Genomic DNA, 22,508 nt, shown 5'->3' with positions numbered 1-22,508 from the left:
GTTCCCTACTCACCCTTCACTCCCCCCACCACACAGACGCACTCATTCTTTTTCTCACTCTGTTTTTCTCAGTGTTTCACTTTATTGTCCTTTCTGCCTCTTTAAGGTGGATAGCAAAGAAAGTTTCATACTGCAGTGCTGGAGTTACCATATCTGTGTGTGTGTGTGTGTGTGTGTGTGTGTGTGTGTGTGTGTGTGTGTGTGTGTGTGTGTGTGTGTGTGTGTGTGTGTGTGTGTGTGTGTGCGTGCGTGCGTGCGTGCGTGCGTGCGTGTGTGTGTGTGTGTGTGTGAGAGAGAGAGAGAGAGAGAGATAGTCCATTGTGTAATGGTTTAACCCCTTCTCTGCTGTGCATCAGATTACAGATGGTAAGTGTACCTCAAAGTTTTTCCATACTGTTTTCTATTTACGTAGCAGTTTTTGTAAAATATGAAAATAATATTTCTCCTTTTATCTTTTTTTTTTCTCAATGCATGATTATCAAGTTTTAGTCAACTCATAATAAGCAGCGGCAGCAGCTTTTGTTGGACTGTCAAAGGTCCAAGAACCAAGATCAGACAACATTTGAGCTGTCATTTCAAAACCGTCAGTCACAAGTTTGAGCAGGCCAATTTTAATTTAATTTCTAAAGGTGTTGGGGTAAAGACATCACAGTGGTGTACAGAGATCTCACGGAAGCATGGGTTTGACTTCCACTCACGGTCCTCGTCCACATGTCAAGCCCCCACTCTTTCATCCTAGGTGGACAATATCTTTCTCCATCGATGTCTACATTCTCTTGGGTGTTTCCCATCACATGAGACGATACCATCGAGGTACGTTTAGAGTCAGTGCAGTGTAAAAAGTGTGAGATGGGTTCACTATACATATCACACACACACACACACACACACACACACACACACACACACACACACACACACACACACACACACACACACACACACACACACACACACACACACACACACACACACACACACACATTGAAGAAGCCCTAAACTACAACAACCCCTCACCTAAAAACAGAAATCAGTAAATACTGATTTCTATTAACTCCCCTAGGCCCCTCCCCCATATAGTAAAGTTTGTCAATGCCAAAAACATATCAGATATATATAATATTATAGTAAATTATGCTCTCTATAGGATGAAATCCTCACTGTCACATCTATGATAAAAGTATTAGCACATACACCTTCTGACAAAGGTGTACACAGGCATAGAGATGTTTATTCAGGACTAGATAAGATCAACATGAATTCCTCAAACAGTCAGGTGTCAGGTGTTTAGGGAAACACTCAGTTTTGATCTTTAGGTCCAGGTGAGCAGTCAACTAAAGCCAGCCTTCACCCATTCACACAGATGTACAGTGGCATCATTTGCACCATGAAGACATCCCCTGATCATCAGTAGCGGTAAGCATTCACCCCATCACTCACACACCAGTAGAACAGCCACTGGGAGAAAACTGGGCTTCAGTATCCTGTCCAGGGATACCCAGGAGAGGCTGAGTAAGGGTTAGGGTTGAAATGTAGTCAACAAACATCTAAAATGAGGTTTCAACGTCCCCTAAAAGCAGCCAGTGTTCCCTCGCTTGGGGGAAGGATTTGGATGAAGGCACTAAATCCGTTCCCACCTATCTGAAGCATCACACCTTTCCCTGTCGTGAATGCTAAGCTCTGTATCATGCACGGTCACCTGTGAGTGTACATGTACCTCCTCAAAGGACTGGACATGACACCTGTTTTGCAGGATGTAAACAGTCCAACACATTTAGTCATCAAAGATACTGGCATGACCAAGAATCTTATTCCTCTGAGTCTGCAACAGAAATCTAACCGTTTGATCTACATCAGTCAGGTCAGCAATGCAGTAAATACTGGAAGTTAACATGGCTGTGGTTAAGCCGAGAATACATACTGCACAACATACTGTATCTTTGTACGTTACAAGCAACTTCTGCTTGTCCGTGAAATCACAAATTATACTGCCACCATCCTTTTCATGTGAATTTTTAAGACTCGTTGCTCTACACACCAAACGCTGTTGGATGACACTGCCATCGTTGGATGTTCCTGAGAGGAATGAACCAGAATACAGGGAGCCATCATCTGATAAGAGGCTGTGTAGTGCACCATGAACGGAAAAGTGTCCTTTGGGTTCTGTGATGTGATAATTGTTGCTGATGTAGCATCATGAAGCAGGTCGACCTCATACCAGCCTGTATAAAAGCCCACAAGCACCGAGTGCTGCTGGTTACGCCAGTCAGAGTTGTTGCTACGACTGACTAATGCAGGCCTGGAACTCACCTAGTGTTTACCCGACTAATCTGTGTATGTTGGTATTAGCCTGCTGAATATGTGATGTGATGTTTGATGAAATGATTGAAACGTAATCTAATGCCCCATGGGATACAGTTTTCAGAAGTTTGACTCCTGTGTAGAAGTCACAGTTTGACAAAATAAAGAGATGGAATTAATATCAGGGATTAGCAGAAAATGCTTAAATAGATTGGACAGCAAAAAAGGGCTGCTGTATAAGTTTGGGGTTCTTTCTGCTGATGTTTTTTGCATAAACAAAAGTCTGTAAAGTATCTCCTTGTTCACATCATTGGTCATTGTGAGTCAGAAAACTTTACCCCCAGCTCTGTGTTTGGTAGCTTCTGCATCAGGATGTATTCGGTGCATAATAATGCAGAGACTGTAATGACTCAGAAATTAAGGTTTTGCGACCTTTCATAATGACTCCATTTCCAACAGCCAGTTCATCTCTAAAACAGAAAGAGGGGTGAACAGCATTTGAAAGATTCTGCTGATTGGGAGGTGGAGGGGTGCAAACCTTGTCTCATGATGGAGCTGACTGACATTTATTTTCTACTTTTTACACAAGTGTAACGTTGAACTTTGGACATTGGCAGTCACTTCACTCAGAGGTCTTACCTGAGGCCTTCATTGGTGAAAACATGAGTGAAACAGCTGACCTGGTTCAGCCAGAACCTGGATTTGTGTGAATTAAGCCACACAAGCATCTGTCTGGTAACAAGTTCCGCAACTTTATGTTGTGTTTTTCCACATTACTTTCTCTAATTGGTATGTTGTTAACATGAATAGATGTAGCTCAGTCAGTCAGTCAGTCAGTCAGTCAGTCAGTCAGTCAGTCAGTCAGTCAGTCAGTCAGTCAGTCAGTAAATCAATCTACCAATCAAGGACTCATAACCGTGTGAAACAATCACAAACGTCGTCGCTGACAATTAAACCCTTGCGCACGCGCGCGCACACACACACACACACACACACACACACACACACACACATTTACACCTATGTACAATTTGGTGTTGACCAATTCACCTACGCTGCGTGGTTGCAGGTGGGAGGAAGCCGGAGAACTGGGAGAGAACTCACACATATTGTAATTTAATTTAAACAATTCTGACTGGCATGACTTTGGGTCACAAATGAATGCTCATGAACACATGAAAACAGTATTACCAGAAAAATAAATGTAGTTCAAACACTAAACTGTACATCCAGAATATCTTCAAAACCTATGTCATGTAAGTGTTTGTTATATAACCTTTCTAAACAACTTTCTGCCCTGTGGCCAGGAGGATAAGTAACCCAAAATTCTGCCTGGCAAGACTTTTGCACGTGCTTCAAATGTAAGTGTCATTTAAAGAGTTAAGGAGTAAAGTGTTTGTTGGACAGACTTGAAACCAGAGATGCAAAATTTTTTTTAAAGTTATCAGGAGTTAAATGGAAAATTTTGGTTGTGATCCTCAGCTCTCCATAGATGTGGATAATAACACTAACCCGTCTAATCTTCAATTCCTATCATTAGCAAATTTTAGTAAGCGGACAAAGCTGTTTAGCAAATTGCAGCATCCAGGAAATGTATTTATTTGACAAAGACATAACTAGCAAGCAAACTGAACCCTAGTTTGTAATTTTATTAACCCGCGATCAGAAAGAGACCCACTGATGCTCTTGTGTGGGGGCAGTGTGACATTATGGTGCGAATCACTCACAACCATTTTACCATGACTTTAATTACGGCTTTGCCATTAGCTTGCACTAGAAAGATGCTTTGAGGGTATGATCTTGAGTGAACACTTATAGCACTGTAGCATTTTTACCAGCATGGAACTAGTACTTTAAGACCCACCTTAAAACTCCTGCACTGAAATACAGTTTGATAATGTTACATGATCAGTGCAAGTGCTATTGCACTTACAGACTTTTTTGTGTAGTGCCCCCAACCCCCCACCCCCAAACTTTAAACAAACAACCCCCACCCCCAAACTTTAAACACACAAATGAGTCCTCCTCCATTTATGCCCTTTGTTCTTCACCATCTATCAGTCATCTTTATTTCTCTTGTTGACTTTATCATCCAACTTCTCTCTGCTATTGTGTTGCTAGGTTACAAAGTAGTTGGAGGAGTGGGTGTAGGGTTGCACTGCACCGCTGTTATAACATATAAGTATGCGCAAGGATGCATGCACATTAAAGACACAGAAAGCCTTAGTATTCATTGTAAATCCTGTATTTTGGCCTAATTAATTGAACTTGTTCTCTCTATGTTTGGCCCTTTGTTGTTGTTATTTTCACAGTTGCACTGTCAAGCATTTCCTGTTACCTTTTCAGGTGTTGCTATTGCAAGATAAAGACAAAAATGCTTAAGGATATAGCAAATTATTTTGTTACAAACTTGGAGGATACCCAGATGCATATGCATCTAACTAGGATACAAGAAAACTCCTGGATCCATGCTTTGGACCACTTCAAAATCTAATCACTTCCTCACCATTCCAGAACTCACTTGTCTGAAGTATTTCATTGAATTCTGTGAGGTTTTTTTTTCTATTATCTGTAAGTTAAACAACAGCAAGACTAGATGAAATAATAAAAATAAAAAAAAGAAACCTCTTTGGTCAATATAAAATGTAAAAGATAAAAAAAAACACAATTGGGAGTGAGCTATTGCACATCTGATAGAGTAGAAATATTTTACCTGAGCTCTTCTCTAATAAATTGAGTTTCGAGAATTAAAACCCAAAATATTTTGTTCCCAATTAAAAACCACTCATCAAGGCAATGTTAACCTCAGTATGAAATGGCATCATTAAAATCACTGATGAAGCAGCCTACCTTCAAGACCACTACTAATGAAGTTCCAGCATCTCTGTCAGGGTGGCCATCTAACGGAGAATTCAAGCTAACCAAGCTAACAATGTATGCCATTCCTGACACCTTTGATCTGTGCAACTGTAAATGTATGAGCAAAAGGACTGACTCAATTCCTTGGTAATGGCACGTCATGCAAACCAAATGGCTTTGGGTGAACATGATTTCTAAAGGAAGACATGCACAATCCTCACCTCGCCTCTGTAACATTATGACCACTGATGAGTGAAGTGGATACAGTTGATTATCCCTTTATCGTGGCTGGAGGGTGGGATATATTAGGTAGTAAAATAACATTTTGTCCTCAATGCTGATATGAAAGACACAGAAAAATGGGAAAGCATAACAATTTGAGGAAGTTTGATAATGGCCACACTGTGATGGCCAGACAAGTGAGTCAGAGCATCTTCCAAACTGCTGCTCTTGTGAGAAGAGCCCGGTCTGCAGTGGTTAGCATAAACCAAAAGGAAGAAAAACTGGTTAACCGGCAACAGGGTCATGGGCAGTTAAAGCTAACATGATAACTGCTTTACCACGAAGCAAAAAGGGTTCAGGACTGGTTTAAGGAACACAATGAATTTCAGATGTTGATTAACCACCAAATGCCCCAGATCTCAATCCAATCCATTAAAATAATAAATGTGATAAGTATACAAAAAAAAATCTGTGCTCAACAAACAAGATCTTTTGAGGCTAGAAATCACAGCTTAAAAGATCTAAAGTATTCCCCGTCGCTTATACGGGCTTCGCGATGCACGGCTTAGCTGCATCGCAGATTTCAAAAATTATATATATATTATATACTGTCCTCGATGAGATGTAAGTTTCATATCATCGAGGACAAGAGAGAGCAAGAGGCTAGGAGCAACTGTCTCCCATGAGCTGTAGTCAAGTGATACCATACGCGCATGCTATCGGCTGACAGCATCCGTGTATGTACTGCATTCCGAGACTCACGGTTCGTCCTGCAAGTTTACTTTTGCATTGTGAAATGGCATTTTTTCTTTGTGAAACCATTGCTGCTGGTTTAATGTAAGTATGGGGAAGGTTCCTAAACTCTAAATTATATGTAAATAATAAAATAAATATTTGGTTGTTATATCGCAGATTTTCGTTTTTTGGGGGTTGTCCTGGAATACATTACCTGTGAGTAATGAGGATTACTGTACTAATAATGCCTGGGTGCAAGATTCCACAGCACATCTTCAGAGGTCTAGTGGAGGAGTTACCGTTGAATAATCAACAGATCTGGTCAAATTTTGGCAGAAAAGGGGCGATCTGCATGATAGGTGGTCATGATGTCAAGGGTGATTGATGTGTCTTGATTCTCACATACATCAGGAAAACAGAGTATTTAAGAGAGCGACTGAGCTATGCCATTCATGACAAGTCCTCCAGTCAGTCACAAAGGAAGATAACAAGGTACGAAGTAAGTTTGAAGAGCTAAGTGAGGTTGGCCAATCACAGCAAAAACGAGTTAAGTCAATGATTCAATCATAACTGTAGTACCTTTAAGCCCGCACAAGTCAGCACTTTGAAGAGAGAGCCTATTGAAGAAGCCCCAGAGGAAGTTGAGGATTGGCATGATCTTCTACCATGCTCTTACCCCTATGAAGAAATTAATAGAGTGCAATTTTCAGTGCGAGACCCATCATCAACCGACACTGTTGTGCCTCTAAGGTGTCTGTATACCAATCTTTACTGCTGCAAGAATGGCACCCTGCAGTCTTTGCTCATGGTACAGTCAACCCTCTGTTTTCAAACATAATCCGTTCCAGAAGGCTGTGCGAAAAGCGAGTTGTTCGAAATCTGAAACTATTTTTCCCATTATAATTAATGTAAATAATTTTAATCCATTCCAAGTCTAAAGAACAACTTTTTCTATTTTTTTTTTTTACTATTTTACACCATAAACTGCACTGTATACTGTTTTCCAATAAATAAAAAGGGGTAGAAATAGACACTGTGTTTTATTTTAATCAAAGATATCGAACTTTGAACCAGAATGCGCTATGGAGGAAGCATCCTGGGCATTCGAGTTCGCTCGGCTCCCGATTGAGTCACGTTCAGGTACGCTCAGCTTCTTTCGGTTTGGTCGAGAGCCGAATTTTGGTCGAGTTCAGAGACGTAAAATTCTCGGAATTTCTGGTCGAAAACCGATTTGGTCGAGAACAGAAGCGTTCGAAAACCGAGGTTTGACTGTAAATCTATCCCACCTCTCTCCCTACCTCACCCATCTGCATTGCCTTATCAGCTACTCTCCCTGCCTACTACAAAGAACATAAGTATAGTAGAACAAGCACACATGCAGGTCCACAATCATTCGAAAATAGCAAGCTGTCACCTAACCGTCCAATACACCATACTGTGTCTGCACAAACGTATCAAGGCTCCAAATCAACTAGTCTTGAGTTCCAAATTACTGGGGTTGCTGACTTCCCAACAACAGGCTGCCATCTACTGGCACAATACTCAAAGTACAAAAAAACCATCAACTTGCTGAGCATTTAAAGCTAAGTGAAGCTAAGCTTTAAAATGATATCTGTCTAAACTCCAGAAACCCCTATAGTGTAAATATGACCCTAAGCCTAATTATTTCATGGTAAATTCGGTCAAGCCCATCAGTTTGTCTTAAAGAAGATAATCACTGTCCTGGAAGTTGCTGAAGCCAATTTCTTCTGAAGTTCACAAAGAGCAACTTTGGCAGTGCGTATCATGTTGTCAGTTAGTGCACTGACATTGCCAAATAGCAGCTAAAGGATTGGATTCAAGTTCCTAATGGAGCTGGCACAGTGCACCAACTTCTCAAGCAGCTCGGTGTGCATTAATGAAAGCTTACAAACTTTGTCAAGGGAAACACCCCTTCGCTCCTCATAAGATCAATATTTGATCCATTGTCTCAATGTTGAGTCTGAGAGGACCATGCTGCTTCTAGGAGCAGTTGAATATTTTTGGAATTAATGACATTCCTGAAAACCTTTCCTTTACTCCCACAGACACATTGTGTCCTTCCTGTTGGCCATCCACCAACTCTAGTATCAACACCATTGAGGTGTCACCTAACATACCCAATTTGCAACCTGTTAAGGAGTCGGTCACTCCACTGTTAGCTAGCATTGAGAGATGTCATCTGATGGACCCTAAAGCTAGCAGATGCCTATGAAAAACATTGGAAGTTGCTCAACCCTGCACACAAGCTGCTTTCTTCTGACTGATCCTATACCAGCAGGAGACTGTAAATTCCATGTGTGCTATTGGTGGATGTATTGTGCAATATGGTGCAATTTCCTCCGGGATTAATAAAGTACAGTATACATCTATCTATCCATCTATCCATTGTGAAACCACAAATAAAGGATTTCCTGAACTGCAGGAGCACCTGTGCAGCCATACTCAAGAGAAGGTAGTGGCATCCAGGCTGTGGAGGAATGTGCACCAACAACAAGCTGTTCAATCAAAGGTTCCTATGTCCACGCTGTTCCAAAATATTTCCAACAGAGCATTTACTGAGAGACACCATGAGGACTACAGACACCCTCTGTGTGACATTACCTGTCCATCGCCATCTTCGCTGCAAAATCATATCAAATTTCACCACAGCAACAAGAAGCCATGTAGCTGTTACACAAACACCTGGACACCCACAATGGCAATCCAGCATTCCACTGTGACATATCTGGCTGCAGCTTTAGGTCTTGTGCCCTCTGCAATATGAAGTTACTCAAGAATTTTGAGCATTAAGGGAATTTGTAGCTTACTACAAGTACAAGTGCCACGTGTGCAAAAACTGCTTCACCAGGGGGACAAAATGCACCAATTTAAATGGCACCTCAGATTTGGGTAAAAGATGCACAAGGACGGCTTCTTGAGAGCTGACAGAGCAGCTAGTAAGGGAAAGGCAACAGGGGCAAGTGGAAGATGACCAGGAACTTGAGAAAGAGTCCTAGGGAGTAGAATTGAGAGGGGTTTTGCTTGAGGAGCACAGCGCTGCAGATAAAACCATCAGTACTGAGGACAGCAACCAGGACGATGGTATGATCTACATTCTCATCGGAGGTTTGCCACAAGCAAGAGACTATTCTCTGATGCAGCAAGTCCAGGATAACACAAATGAGCAAAAAATGCGGGTAGTCTGATGAGCTCAAATGTTTAACCAACACAGCAGTACACACAAAACTTGTAGCACTATGGATGCATAGGTTTACCTGATGGCATTGAGGAGGTTTATCACCAGGAGAGTAACCCCTGTGGAGCTGATGGAATAACGGACCAATGTCAATGGAGGAGAACAGGAACTAACAGAAACCTCTGCAAGAATGGTGCAAATCATATGCTCACAAAAGCATTGAAACTCTGTTTAACCCTGCAGCGGTGTGAAGTACACTGTCCATTCGACAAACATGTGAGTTGGCCCCAACTCCTCCTAAAGGAGTCCTGCTCACTGTGCTCTTGCACCAAATTGTCTTCTGATGGGGTGACCAAATGGATTCTTACCCAAGTGGACTTCTAAGACAAAAGTCCAGTGACTGGCTGCATTTGCAAATACTGCAAACATTGCTAATACTGCTAATTGATTCTGGTTTATCAGGGAACACTTCCCTGTCCTGCAAAATGAAGAGAAATGGCCTTCTGAGCTCCTGAATGAGGCAAAATGTCATTTTTGTAGGCCCACATTTGCTTCACACCCTGTGGTTTTTCAGGCATGTAATTAAGGTTCATTGCAGCGATGACAGGCACATCGGTTTGGTTGATATGAGCATTAGAAGGCATGTTTACACGCAGCCAGTAGCTCTGTTGGTGATTTTTATCAGCTCCTTCACCTGGGGAAATACCAGAGTGCCAAACCTGCTAAAATAATTGTGTATTTTTTAATCAAAAAAAAAAAGAAAGAAAGAAAGAAAAAAGAATGGGGCTTGGAAATCTGGATGCCTGTCTACGGTTGTAACATCAATATACCTCAATATCTTTCCATGGAGAGTGATTTGAACATCACCAACAACATTGCCTATCATTTTGGAACTTAAGTGGGTGCCACTTTACTGTCACGCTTGTTTATATGAGGTGAATTATTTATTTCCATAAATCTCAGTATACAGTACATACTTTACAAAGTTCCTCTCATATTTTATATACACTGAGTTAGAGTAACACATTGAGCCACTGTGGAGTCTGAAAATATCAGCGTCACATGTGGGGGAACGTCTTTTTATACGCCATGTAGTATCGTCTTCTAACCACAGAATGTCGACATTGTGCTTCATGGCCTGTAATCAATGATGAAATTACAGAACGTGGTTTGAATCAATATCAGTGGCTCTGATTTTTGCCTACATTTCTTTTCCGAGGTCAAGTAGTGTTGTACTAATGTCAACGTAATTATTTTATGCATGATTACAGGTTATGATTTGCCATATTTCAGTGCTTTATAGAAGTGTATTTGTATCTTCTAGTGAGAAACACATCAACATAACATTATTTAACAGAAATCAAAAGGAAATCAGAAATGCCAAAAAAATTAATCCCTTTGAATTTGTTTTTACAGCAATGTAAGTAAAGGTGTGCAATACAAATAAAGTGGTATCCTGATGACATGGACAGAATTCAGGCGCTAGATGTAGCTCACAAATGTGATTACAACAGGCCATGACACATCAAAGATAGACAAATATCAATCCCTAAATGCAAACCAGGCAAAAATATTGCGATGTCACGTAACCTGAACTAGAATGCTAATAGCTTCTCCACTCCTGAGGCGGGTGGAGAAGGCCCTGCCTCAAGCACTGAGGCTTTACCGCTTGACAAAAAAAGGAGGACAGGTTTTAACCCCCATCAGTTGTGATGGAAAAAATACTCCCACTTGTTCAGAAGTGTAGATGTAGATAAGACTGATATAAAGCTCTGCTAAAATTACAAACACTGTCGACAATAACTGCAGCAGCAAACTGAGTGATTTCAGTCAACTAAAACAAACTTAAATTTCAATTATCCATTAATTTGTTTATATTCTTCACTTCCCATCCATTCATCAATTATGAACCCAACATCCATTCAACCATCCATTCAACCGTCCGTGTTCTGCCTGCATCCAACTCTACCAATTAACTCAACAATTTCAAATGAATATTTTAATAGAAGTATTTTTATTCTCTACATTATTGTGACGCATTTCACTGCTGTGGAATTCTTGTACTTATTCTTATTCAGTTCATTTGAGTTTTAATAATACATAAGTAAAATAACGCGACTTTCACATTGTTGAGTTTTTGTGATGAAAAAGTTTTTAAAATCTGTTGTGAAAGATTTCTTTTTATTATACTTGGTTGAGCAGGTCAAATAATAATGAAATCAGAGATATAATACCTTTTTTTAAAATTTCTGTGTACTAATTCATTTGTCTGTTAGTGGATTACCAGCTGCGACAAGCCCATCCATCCATCCATGCATCCATCCATGCATCCATCCATCCATGGCAGCTCACCATTAGTGGTGTTGGACTGTAGTCTCTGGCAGAGCCCCTCTGTGTTTCCATAGCTGTCCTGGATCTTCTGCAGTGCCTCCGTCCCTCGAAGCTCCATCAGCTCCCTGAGCTCCTTCACCGTGATCGAGAAGTCTCCCCCCGTATTGCTGCCATCTGCCCTGCCTCCTCCTCCGCCCCCACCTCGACTCACTTTGGGATAGAACTCTACAACGCTGTTTGCCATTTCACCCATTGTGGCTGTTGTTGACATGTCAGAAGGGTTGTGTTGTTGGTCTTTCTCTCTTTTGTCAGTTCCCCTTGTGTGTGGTTGGTGGAGGATTATTCATGTGCTCAAAAGTCAAAATCTCTGTTCAGCCTGGATTTCTTAAATAAATGTGATTATTATAACACTTTTTTCAGGGGGGATGAAAAATTATTAATTATTTTCTCCTCACTACTCTGGACCACTTCTGGTAGTACTGTACCACTTCTCCATTAATGCTCCATAACAGGAGGAGGGTGAGGTGGATCAAGGACACCGAGCAGAGCCACTCCAGAAGAGTAATTTCGGAACTTTGTCTGCCCTGCAATTCCACTCTTAATTCAATTCAGTCCCCCTCCCTCCAGGATCACAGCCAGTCCATGGACAGATGTACAGATGGTCTAACAAACTCACAGACGGGTATGGACGGATGATGGTCGGATGGAGAGAGGGGCAAAGCAGGGTAAAGGTAGCTGAGGATTCAGAGAGCGGTTCAGAGGTAGCTACTGCTGCTCCCGCGAGACCTAAAGGAGAAACACAGAGAAAAAGAGCATTAGCACTCAAAGAATTACTGCAATGTCCAGATTAGCATCCTTCATAAGAGCACACACTCATACAAACCAATTGTTGTTAACTCCTTCATAGACTTTCTTTAGCTCCAGCTACAAAAGTAGCTAAGGTTTATTCGGTTACGGACTACATCTACAACGAGGCTCCGGGCCCCTAAGGCACGACATTCACCACTGGTGACACAGAAGCACAAGAAAAACAAGCTCCAGCACCTTAGACCGGTCTAAAAAAGTGACAGATGTTTCTGGGACGCTGTTCTGCAAAGCCACGAAACAACTGAAATATTTCAGCCCAGATGCTCAACTGGGTGTCTGGAGGAGAGAGGATGCCACTGAAAAGAAGACACCATCCACAGCGAACCATGGCAGTCACTCCGATGCTCCGGGGCTCTAGGTCAGAGCACTGGAAGACTGCATCGTGAGGAGAGAAGATGGATTCCCTCAGGCAGTCCTGGAAGAAAATGTCTTGCCATCTGTGAGGAAGCTCAGACTCAGGACTCACTAGATGTTCTAAAAGGATCTTAAGCAGATCTCAAACCCGCCCAAGCTGGATCCTGGTCTTTGGTGCTGAAGCCAAAGACCAGAACGTCACCTTATTCGAACTATGAATGAAGGGTGTGAAGGCAGCAGCTGCAGCACTTAATACAGAATGTTACATTACTGAATATTACAGAACCCGTGATGAGTCAGCCAAGATTCATTGCAATGCATCACATTTGCATCAGTTAAAGGTTGTCCTACAAAGAACTACAAATGCTTGCATTGACAGACTCTTGTCGATAGCGCAGAAGTCAGCAATACCAGTTTTATATGTTAAATTTGTAATGAATCTGTTGTAGAGAAAATCTTTTACACTGTTGTTGTTGGATTTGAATATAGTTAACAGCTGAAAAACAATGCATGTTGCCAAGAAACTCACAATCGGGTTCATTAATTTTGTTCCCAATAATAAGTTGACTTTCTTTGGAATTGGCTTTTTTAACTTTAAGTTCAATATTCACTCCTGAAAAATATCTGGTTCTACAGCTGTAAAACACAGTTATAAGTTCTCCAGCAAATGTCTGTCTGTTCTGTTCTCCCAAGCAGCCATATGAATGTTCAAACATTAATAAGCTACTTGCTTCATTTGCAAACGACCCAGCAAACTAAAAGAATCCAAAATGCTCTGAAGAGGTCAGAAGCGCTGCAGTGTTTCACATTTCACTTCATTCCTCCTTTTTAAACAGTGAAATAAAATCAGTGACTTATCAGTGATTTACTTTTATTAAGACTGAACGGTTTGAGGCGAACCAGCAACACCCTTGACCCACACAGCGGAAAAAAGACAAGACGATTACAGTCGTATTCAGTCGACAAGAAAATGGATGGATGTATGGATGGTTTGGGGCAAAAAGAAAATAGTCTTCAAGGAGTTAAAAAAACCTTAGACTCATCTGCAAAAAACACCAAGCTCAGCAAATTCCCAAATAATGTTCTACTTTCAGTCATTAATAAAAAAAAACAATTGTAAGAAATTTGGAAGGAAAAAGGTTGGACTGCTCTTGATATCATTCCGTCATCACCATCTTAAGCCAACTGTTACAGGACAGCTTCATTTCATTGGTTCTTTCTGACAAGAAAGGGATCATCTTTAAATACGTATGTCTGCTCCAGCTCACCAAATTATACTCAAGAATTACAACTTATTAAAAACTTTCACAATATACAATTTCATTTTAGAAAAGAAGCTTTTTCCTTCAATTACTGATAATGACAGATTTCATCAATCATGCCTTGAATTGGAGGCAGTTGTGCTATCAGGGCTTCTGAACGGGACACAGCTGGAGGAGTTGTGCTCTGCCATCAGTATATTCTCTTAAACCCACACTGAAGTGTTATTTTTATTATCTAAAGGCTGCCCGAAAAGACTGCTTTTTAATGATCTCTGCTGAAGTCATGTTTTCATCGCTGTGTGTTTGTCATTAGTCAAATTGCTCCTCATGTTTCAATTAGATTTTGCAGAGAAGTAGCCGTTGGAATGGAAAGATGAGATTGGATTAGAGGCAATTCCAGGAATTTCATGCAGCCTTATCAGAGCAGCGCTCTGGGTTGTGGTCATAATGTCAGGACTTCAACATTATTCATTCTGTTCACCTGTGCCTCATCCCCACCTGTCCTAAATCCTGCCTGGTTTCCCTGTGTGTTCAGTTTTCATGGGCTCAGGCTCTGCCTCTACTGTTTGGGACATTGTTCCCCTGGATTGCGTTCTTAGCCCTGCATGAAACTTTTGGTCATCTTCTGGCTTTGGTCGTTGACCTGCACCTTCTCAGTCTCTGGCCTTGAGTCTGCATTTAGGTCAACCAATATGTCATTTTCAAAGGTTGATGAAATGAATCTAGTTTGTCGCAGAACAAAGGCAATTAGAAGTACTGTATCTGATTCAGAGCGGATAAAGCGGAAGAAGATGAATGAATAAATGAATTAAACAATATATTAAACAGATTTGGTGCTCTGGGTATTTTTTCCTGCAGGGGGGTTAGGTTTAGGGTTAGTAATAAAATAAAATAAAATAAAATAAAATAAAATAAAATAAAATAAAATAAAATAAAATAAAATAAAATAAAATAAAATAAAATAAAATACGGCGTGCTTTCTGTTTAGTTAAAGAACAGAGTCCACACTCACTGATGTCTCTTAAGCAGATGTTGAACAATTGAGCTCTGGAATGCACAATTCATTTTTGGGATTTGACTTTTCATGGGATTTATGATTCACAATGATTTTATAATATAAATAAATAACCATTTGAAGATTTTTATTTTATTTTTATTTTTTTTGCCAATATCATATTTGTTCAAACCAGAGAAGTCCAGCAGGTCCCTTCATTCACGCTGAGGTTGACACTCAGACAAAAGAAAACTGATAAAGGGTGAATTTACTGAAGTAAAATCAACTAAAACTATTTTCTAATTACTGAATAAAACACGTCAGTTCGTCTGAAGCACAGATTTAATTCGAATGGATCTGACACAGCTTTTAGCACCATCTGGTAAAAGTGCATCTTGTTTTCTGTCAACCACACAGAATGAAGGAGAGTTGCTTCCTGGCCTTTTAGCCCTGCCTGTAATTTGGAAACAACAGCATCAGACTGTGTGACAAATTCCAATTTCATCAGGTATTTTTTACGTTCTTAGCTAAATCACAAGCCTGAGCAGACGCTCATCTTCACTCCACCCGCCGGCCGACTCATCGTCATCCCTGAGCTCTCAGGTGTCGTCTCCGTCTTCGAAGACATGCCTCACTCCTGACAGAGTGTGATTTCACTCCTGAGTCACTCCGGTCTGCCTTTGAAGCTTCCTTCTGCTCTTCTTACTTGCCTGCTCTTCCATTTATGATATGTCTACTCCATCTGGGTTTTCATGCGTCTCTTAGCCTCTCTTTGCTTGTTAGTATTTCACCTTCCTCCTATTCCCCTCTCCTGTCTCTTCATTTGCTCCCTGTCTATCTGCTTCCTGTTACTGCGATCGTTTATTTACTCAGCCAGGGGATTTTTCTTTCCAGCCTGGTCCCCTGTTCCCCGATTCCGTCTGAATTTATAACAGTCATGCAAGAAAAAGCTGTTCTGCTGCAGCAAACTCTGACCATGTCTTTTAGTTGCTGTCTGAGCTTTGACACGGATGCTCCGTGTGTCTATGTGCAGACAGTCGAGCCTGCATGACATAAATACAAAAAAAACCAACAACCTGTCCTTAAGCTGTACAGCCGTCTGATCTGGTGTATGATCCAGTGTAGCCACAGGATGCAGGGAGCATGAAGACACTGTGGTAACAGTCGCTCTCATGCCCGGAGAGATCACCTCTGACCTGTCATGACACACACGAATATATAGTGCTCTCAAAATGAATGTGAGTCAGAGGTTAGCTCCGAACGCTAACGCTAATCCCACCATCCCTGAGACGGTCAGAGCAGCTTTATTTTGGTTTTGTTCGAAGGGGAATGGACCCGATGTTTATCTGTTTTACCGTGGAGACAAGAAGGTTGAGATGAGAAGAACTAGAAGACAGAAGGTCCTCCAGGGTTGGATGAGGATCCCCAGATCCGGCTCTAAACGCTGTCAGACGACCAAATGACGACCAAGTGTGTGTCTATTTGCTTCACTGTCTGCGCTGCACCTGTACCCCTGCAGTTCTACTTTAAGTCAGGAATCGGAGGGGTCACCTTTGGCCCTCAGGAGCAACACACTCAAACACTGGTGAAGGGGACGTGGGCAGGGATCTCTGACTCATAAAGCACATTATGGGAACTAAAACATGCTGACAAGTCTGTCGGAGAAGTGTCAAGACTGACTGATGTGTGTCCATCGCTCTTTCGTTCCACAGATGCTCGCACGTCCCACGTCACTCCCACAGGAACATCCACTCCACCCAAAGCTCTACACACTCACACGCTTCATTCTTCCACACAAAACGACCTTCAAACGTGCCCAAGCTTCACCCTCTGCTCACACACAGTTGGCAACACGGGTAGGTCCTGATGACAAACTGCACTGTGTGCCTACAAAGCGCAAGAGGAGCCTGCGTTGCGCCACTGGCCAACCCGGTGTCCCTCCACAAGGTGACCGGCCGGCGGCTCTGCCCTCCTCTCACGCCCACCCTGCGCCGGGCGACATGTGGAGGTCCCTCCAGCCAGGGATCATTACAAGATCAAACCCCCACCCCCCACCCCCCACCCCCGCTGCACGGCGCTGCAGGTGCGACGCACCGGGGACTCACAGCGCCGCTGATCGCGCACCGTGGGCTCCAGGAAAAACCGAGAGGCTGGCGACAGCCGTGGAACTGCCACAGGACGCGGAAGGGATGAAATGGATGGATATGGATCATGAGAGGTCCAGTGGCGCGCACACGCATGTACACACACACACACACACACACGCCCGGTTATTGTGGTATGCCCTACTGTATAGACTATTTAAAAACCACTTAAGGCCCGTTTAGAGAAATAACACATGAGCCCCTTTTTACATTCTGGGAGTCCACTCCACGCCTCCCCGTTATTGATGAATCACAGCGGGGAACAAACGTCCACCCCACGGCGCTCGGGGTAAATAACAGTCACGCAGGCAGCCGCGGACGCACCGACTCACCGTGCAGGCCGAGCTCAAGGACATCACCACCATCGCGCCGTGTGGGGAGGCAGAATCCCCGTTAATCTGTGTGTGCGTGGAGCGGAGAATGTCCCGAACCGGATGAGAGGAAACGGGGGAGACCGGGGGCTGCGACCGCAGCCTAGAGTCCCAAGGACTGGGAAGGGGGGGGGATGAAAGACGACGACGGTGCAGATGAATATACCGCTCCGCGCGGTCACCTGACGGTCGGTCGGCGGAGTTCTGCGGCGGTAGAGGAGAGAGAGAGAGAGAGGGGGAGAGAGAGAGAGGGAGAGAGAGAGGGGGAGAGAGAGAGAGGGAGAGAGAGAGGGGGAGAGAGAGAGAGGGAGAGAGAGAGGGGGAGAGAGAGAGAGGGAGAGAGAGAGGGGGAGAGAGAGAGAGGGAGAGAGAGAGAGAGGGGGAGAGAGAGAGAGAGAGAGGGGGGGGGGGTGCCGGGCTGAGGGTCTAAACACCTCCGTTGCGGGGAAGGGGGCAGTTCGTGCGCCAAGATGATGCGCCGGCTGCTCCCGGTGGTGAGAGCTGCGCTTATTTCACTGCTTTGTGTTATTTGTTAAGGACGGTGGAAAAAAAAGAAGAAGAGAAGAAAAATTAAATTAAATTAAATTTAAAAAAAAAGAACAGAAACGTCGCGTTGAGACGAGAAGCTCCTGCGACATCTACGGAGGAGGAGGAGGAGGAGGAGGAGGAGGAGGAGGAGGAGGAGGAGGAGGAGGGGAGCCCGCGAGCAGGAGCTCGGCTGCAGCATCCGCGGGAACGACCGAGCGAGGGAGGGAGCAGAGGACCGCTTCTTACGTCACGTTCACCTACCGGGCGGCGTGATGACGTCAACACACACGCCGCAGATTATTTCTGCTGGGTCGGGTATTAGCATACTGATATCAGAACTGTCTTTTTTTTTTTTTTAAAACACAGTCACCCGTTCTTCCTCTCCACCCTCATTAATAGTTTCACGCCACAAATGGAATTCATCCTCTTCTCGTTCTTTTGCTGCTGAATAACAGCTGAAATGATTTGTGGATGGGGGGGGGGGGGTGGCCCCCACGTCCGTCCCTCCACTAACAGAGAGTCACTGATGATACGATCATGAGCTGGGTGTCGGTGCGCCTGTTTGAAATGGAATGAGATGACATTCCGATTGCTTTATTTAATGGAATACCAAAAACATGGATGAATAATTAAGGGACTAAACAACACAGGAGCAGGACGCTGGAGGATTACATCTCCTGTCTACTTTTGATTGGTGCAGCCCCACATGGGGGGTGGGGGGTCTCTGTCTCCACACTCAGATAAGCAAAAGAAAAAGAAAGATTTCTCCTTATAAAGTGTTAATAAATCATCATGAAACCTTGGCAAAAATTAAGTCTTAAAAGAGTCTCTGGCAGAATTCTGGATTATTTGTCCGATCCAAACCGAGACAGTCAGCAGGATTGGCAGCATCTTTAAACACCGGCTTCTCCTTCATGGTAACTCAGGAACATCGAGACTCACCCTCTGTGGTTGTGGGTATTAGTTCGAATGCAGGCCCACACCTTATTTCTGTTGTGTCTTCTTCAGCTGGAGAGCTCACCTGAGTCCAATGATCAGCTCAGCATGAGGTTCTGCAGAGGTCGACCCATTCACTAAATCTGGTGTGCTGGAGCAGAACCATAAAACAGATATTTGGGGGATTGTTGTATTCAGCAGAAGTTGTAAGAAAGTACAGTATAAGAACATTTCAGAAAATATAGTAATTCTCTTGTCAACATTTATTGATGCAGAACCCTGCTGCTGTTTTCAGTGTCAGAAACATTTTTATGAGTCCGTAGATGGTTTGCTGTCTTGCCATTTCTATCATTTTCGGCTTATTTCAGTGTTTGTTTATAGTTTATTGATGGTCTCTGTGTGTGTGTGTGTGTGTGTGTGTGTGTGTGTGTGTGTGTGTGTGTGTGTGTGTGTGTGTGTGTGTGTGTGACCGCCGTGGAGTTCAGATCACTGGCAACTAAAAGTGGTGTGGGTTTCTCACAAAATTTAAAAAAAGACAAAAGAAAACTGTTTATCGCCACCATGTGAATTTTTTAATGTTACTTTGTCAACAACATGTTCTCATCTTCAGTGTGATTGTGATGACGTGACACACGGGGCAGCGATTAGACACAACAGCACACATGAGCCTGATGTAGACCTGATGTAGACCTGACATAGGTCTGATTTAGACCTGATGTAGACCTGATATAGGTCTGATTTAGACCTGATGTAGACCAAATGTAGATCTGATATAGGCCTGATTTAGACATGATTTAGATCTGATGTAGACCTGACATAGGTCTGATTTAGACCTGATGTAGACCTGACATAAGTCTGATTTAGACCTGATGTAGACCAGATGTAGATCTGATATAGGCCTGATTTAGACATGATTTAAATCTGATGTAGACCTGATGTAGATCTGATGTAGGTCTGATTTAGAACTGATGTAGACCTGATATAGGTCTGATTTAGACCTGATGTAGACCTGATATAGGTCTGATTAAGACCTGATGTAGGCCTGATATAGGTCTGATTTAGACCTGATGTAGACCTGACATAGGTCTGATTTAGACCTGATATAGACCTGATGTAGATCTGATATAGACTTGATTTAGACCTGATTTAAAGCTGATGTAGATCAGATACAGGCCTGATTTATATCTGATGCAGACCTGGTGTAGACCGGATGTAGACCTGATGCAGACCTGGTGTAGACCGGATGTAGACCTGATGCAGACCTGGTGTAGACCTGATGTAGACTGAAAACAGATCCCAGCCAGGTGACAACCTAGATCGTCCATCAGCCAATCAGATATGAGTCTCTCTAGACTCAGACTGATGCTGATGAGAAACAATGGAGAGGACAGGTGACCTGGAGGGGGTGAGTCACTGCATCTGAGAGCGAGAAACACACTCACACACACACACACACACACACACACACACACACACACACACACGTCAGTGAGTTTATTAATACAGTACTGTCACCAGTCACAGCGGATGAAGCAGTTGAAGATGAATGAATGAATGAATGGTACCAGTTTGACTGCTTTCTTGCAAGCATTTAAGAATGAAACCATTTGTATATATTTAAACTTTGTGTATTTTTAATACTGTAAATGGAGGAAATGAAGATGTTGAGGTTCTCTGGGAGTGACCAGGTCGGATCGGATCAGAATTGAGTTCATCAGAGGAACAGCCAAGGTGAGATGTTCTGGAGACAAAGTTAGAGAGAGCAGACTGATGGTTTGGACACGTCCAGAGAAGAGATGGTGAGGATGTTGGTGAAGGGGTGTTGAGGATGGAGCTGCCAGGCAAGATGGCAAGAGGTAGACAAAAGAGGTGTAAGGATGTAGTGTGGAAGACATGAGGACAGCTGGTGTTTGAGGAGGATTCAGAGTATAGACTGAGATGGAAAAGGACGACACGCAAGGATAAACTAGCGAGAAATAGTTGAGTTCCAGTACCTCCATTCCTGAAGCTGACAGGAGAGGGTCGATGGGACCAGAACCTTTCAGTTCACACCAGTTTTGTCTGTGTGGCTCCAGGACAACACGATCGATGCAACTGCAGAGAAATTCATTCATGACCTGTGAATGCTCCTCCTACTGCCTGGTGAAGCCCGGACTTTACCACTAGCGCCACCTTGAGGCTGAGATTTGTGCTTTTGTCACCCAATGGATTTTCAGTTGTATTTGCTGTCACGCTAACCTGACCCACTCTGACTTCTGTGTGATTTCTTTTCTTTAAATTGTACAATCAAATATAACAATGCAGACTGCAGATATTTAAGGACGACTTGACAAGAGCTCTAACAATCAGTGCTTGTATTAGTGTTGGACAAAGTGCAACACTTGACAGACCTTTTACTGATGGTGTGATGTTTGTCTCCTGACCTTTCATTTAGCACATACAAGTGTTGGCTTGATGTCTAAGAGGCCTGAATGCTGCAGAGCTTTTATCAGCTCCAAGGCACTCAGATCGTAAACTGATGCTTCAGTATAGACATAGTTTACGTGCGTGCGCGCACACACACACACACACAGCCGGTCAATTGTGTATCTCATCTACACCAGTGAGTAAACCCGAGCTACACAGACGATCAGAGTCAGCTGGAAAGTGTTGAAGCGCGGCTCAAACAAGACGCTCCCCTTGTTGACTTTTCATTTTCTCTCTTCATCCATTCACATCCCCAAAGTTTCCCTCTCTCAACCCCATCCGCCCACCTCTCATCCACCCACACGTCTTTTTCCCACTCATCAGATTCCCTCCCTCAGTATTCCTTCCCATCTGATGCTTAATTCATGAAGACGAGCAGAACATGCACCCTCTCCATTATTAATATAACATTAGGGAGAAAGAGGGAGGAGAGAATGAGAAACAGGAGGAGAAGGAATGAGACACAGAAAAGGATTCAGACGTGCGAGACAGAGGGAAGGCCTGGTGTGAGGAAAAGGAGTCGATGCGTTCAGGGAAGGGAGATGAGACACGGAGATGGGTGGCAAAAGATGGTGATGATGCTGAACAGCAAATAAAAGCAGGAGAGATAAAGAGAGCCAGATTTCCCCCAACAGGTACGTGAGGAAAGGGAAAGCGAGAGAGGCAGATGAGGTGGGATAAAAAATGAGGAAGAGAAAGACTGAAATGTGATGCGATTGTGATGCGAGCAACGTCTCTCGTCTTGCAAAGGAGGAAGAGCAATAAAGGAGAGGAAATAGACATGATGAATAGTTCAAGGTAACTAAACCCCTTGAATCGGATGCTTCAAACAAAGCAACGTTTTACAGCATCAAACACAAAAAGAAATGATTTTTTTCAACGATTAGCTGATAAAATAGATTTTTACAACACTTTACATAAAAAATCATTAAAAAAACGTTT

At 43.0% G+C, this 22,508-nt stretch overlaps 1 protein-coding gene across 1 annotated transcript in view; it reads right to left on the bottom strand.

Moving 5' to 3' along the window:
- atp2b3b (ATPase plasma membrane Ca2+ transporting 3b) overlaps window positions 1-11,897 on the bottom strand; it is a 46,281-nt gene extending 34,384 nt beyond the window's left edge. The window contains exon 1 of the mRNA XM_068328363.1: window positions 11,666-11,897. Coding sequence (XP_068184464.1) covers window positions 11,666-11,897 — 232 coding nt within the window. The remainder of the gene's footprint in view (window positions 1-11,665) is intronic.
- Between the last annotated feature and the right edge of the window lie 10,611 nt (window positions 11,898-22,508).

This window comes from Antennarius striatus, chromosome 2 (genome assembly GCF_040054535.1).
Source record: "Antennarius striatus isolate MH-2024 chromosome 2, ASM4005453v1, whole genome shotgun sequence".
Classification (NCBI taxonomy): domain Eukaryota; kingdom Metazoa; phylum Chordata; class Actinopteri; order Lophiiformes; family Antennariidae; genus Antennarius; species Antennarius striatus.
This window is presented reverse-complemented; position numbering and strand designations above follow the sequence as displayed.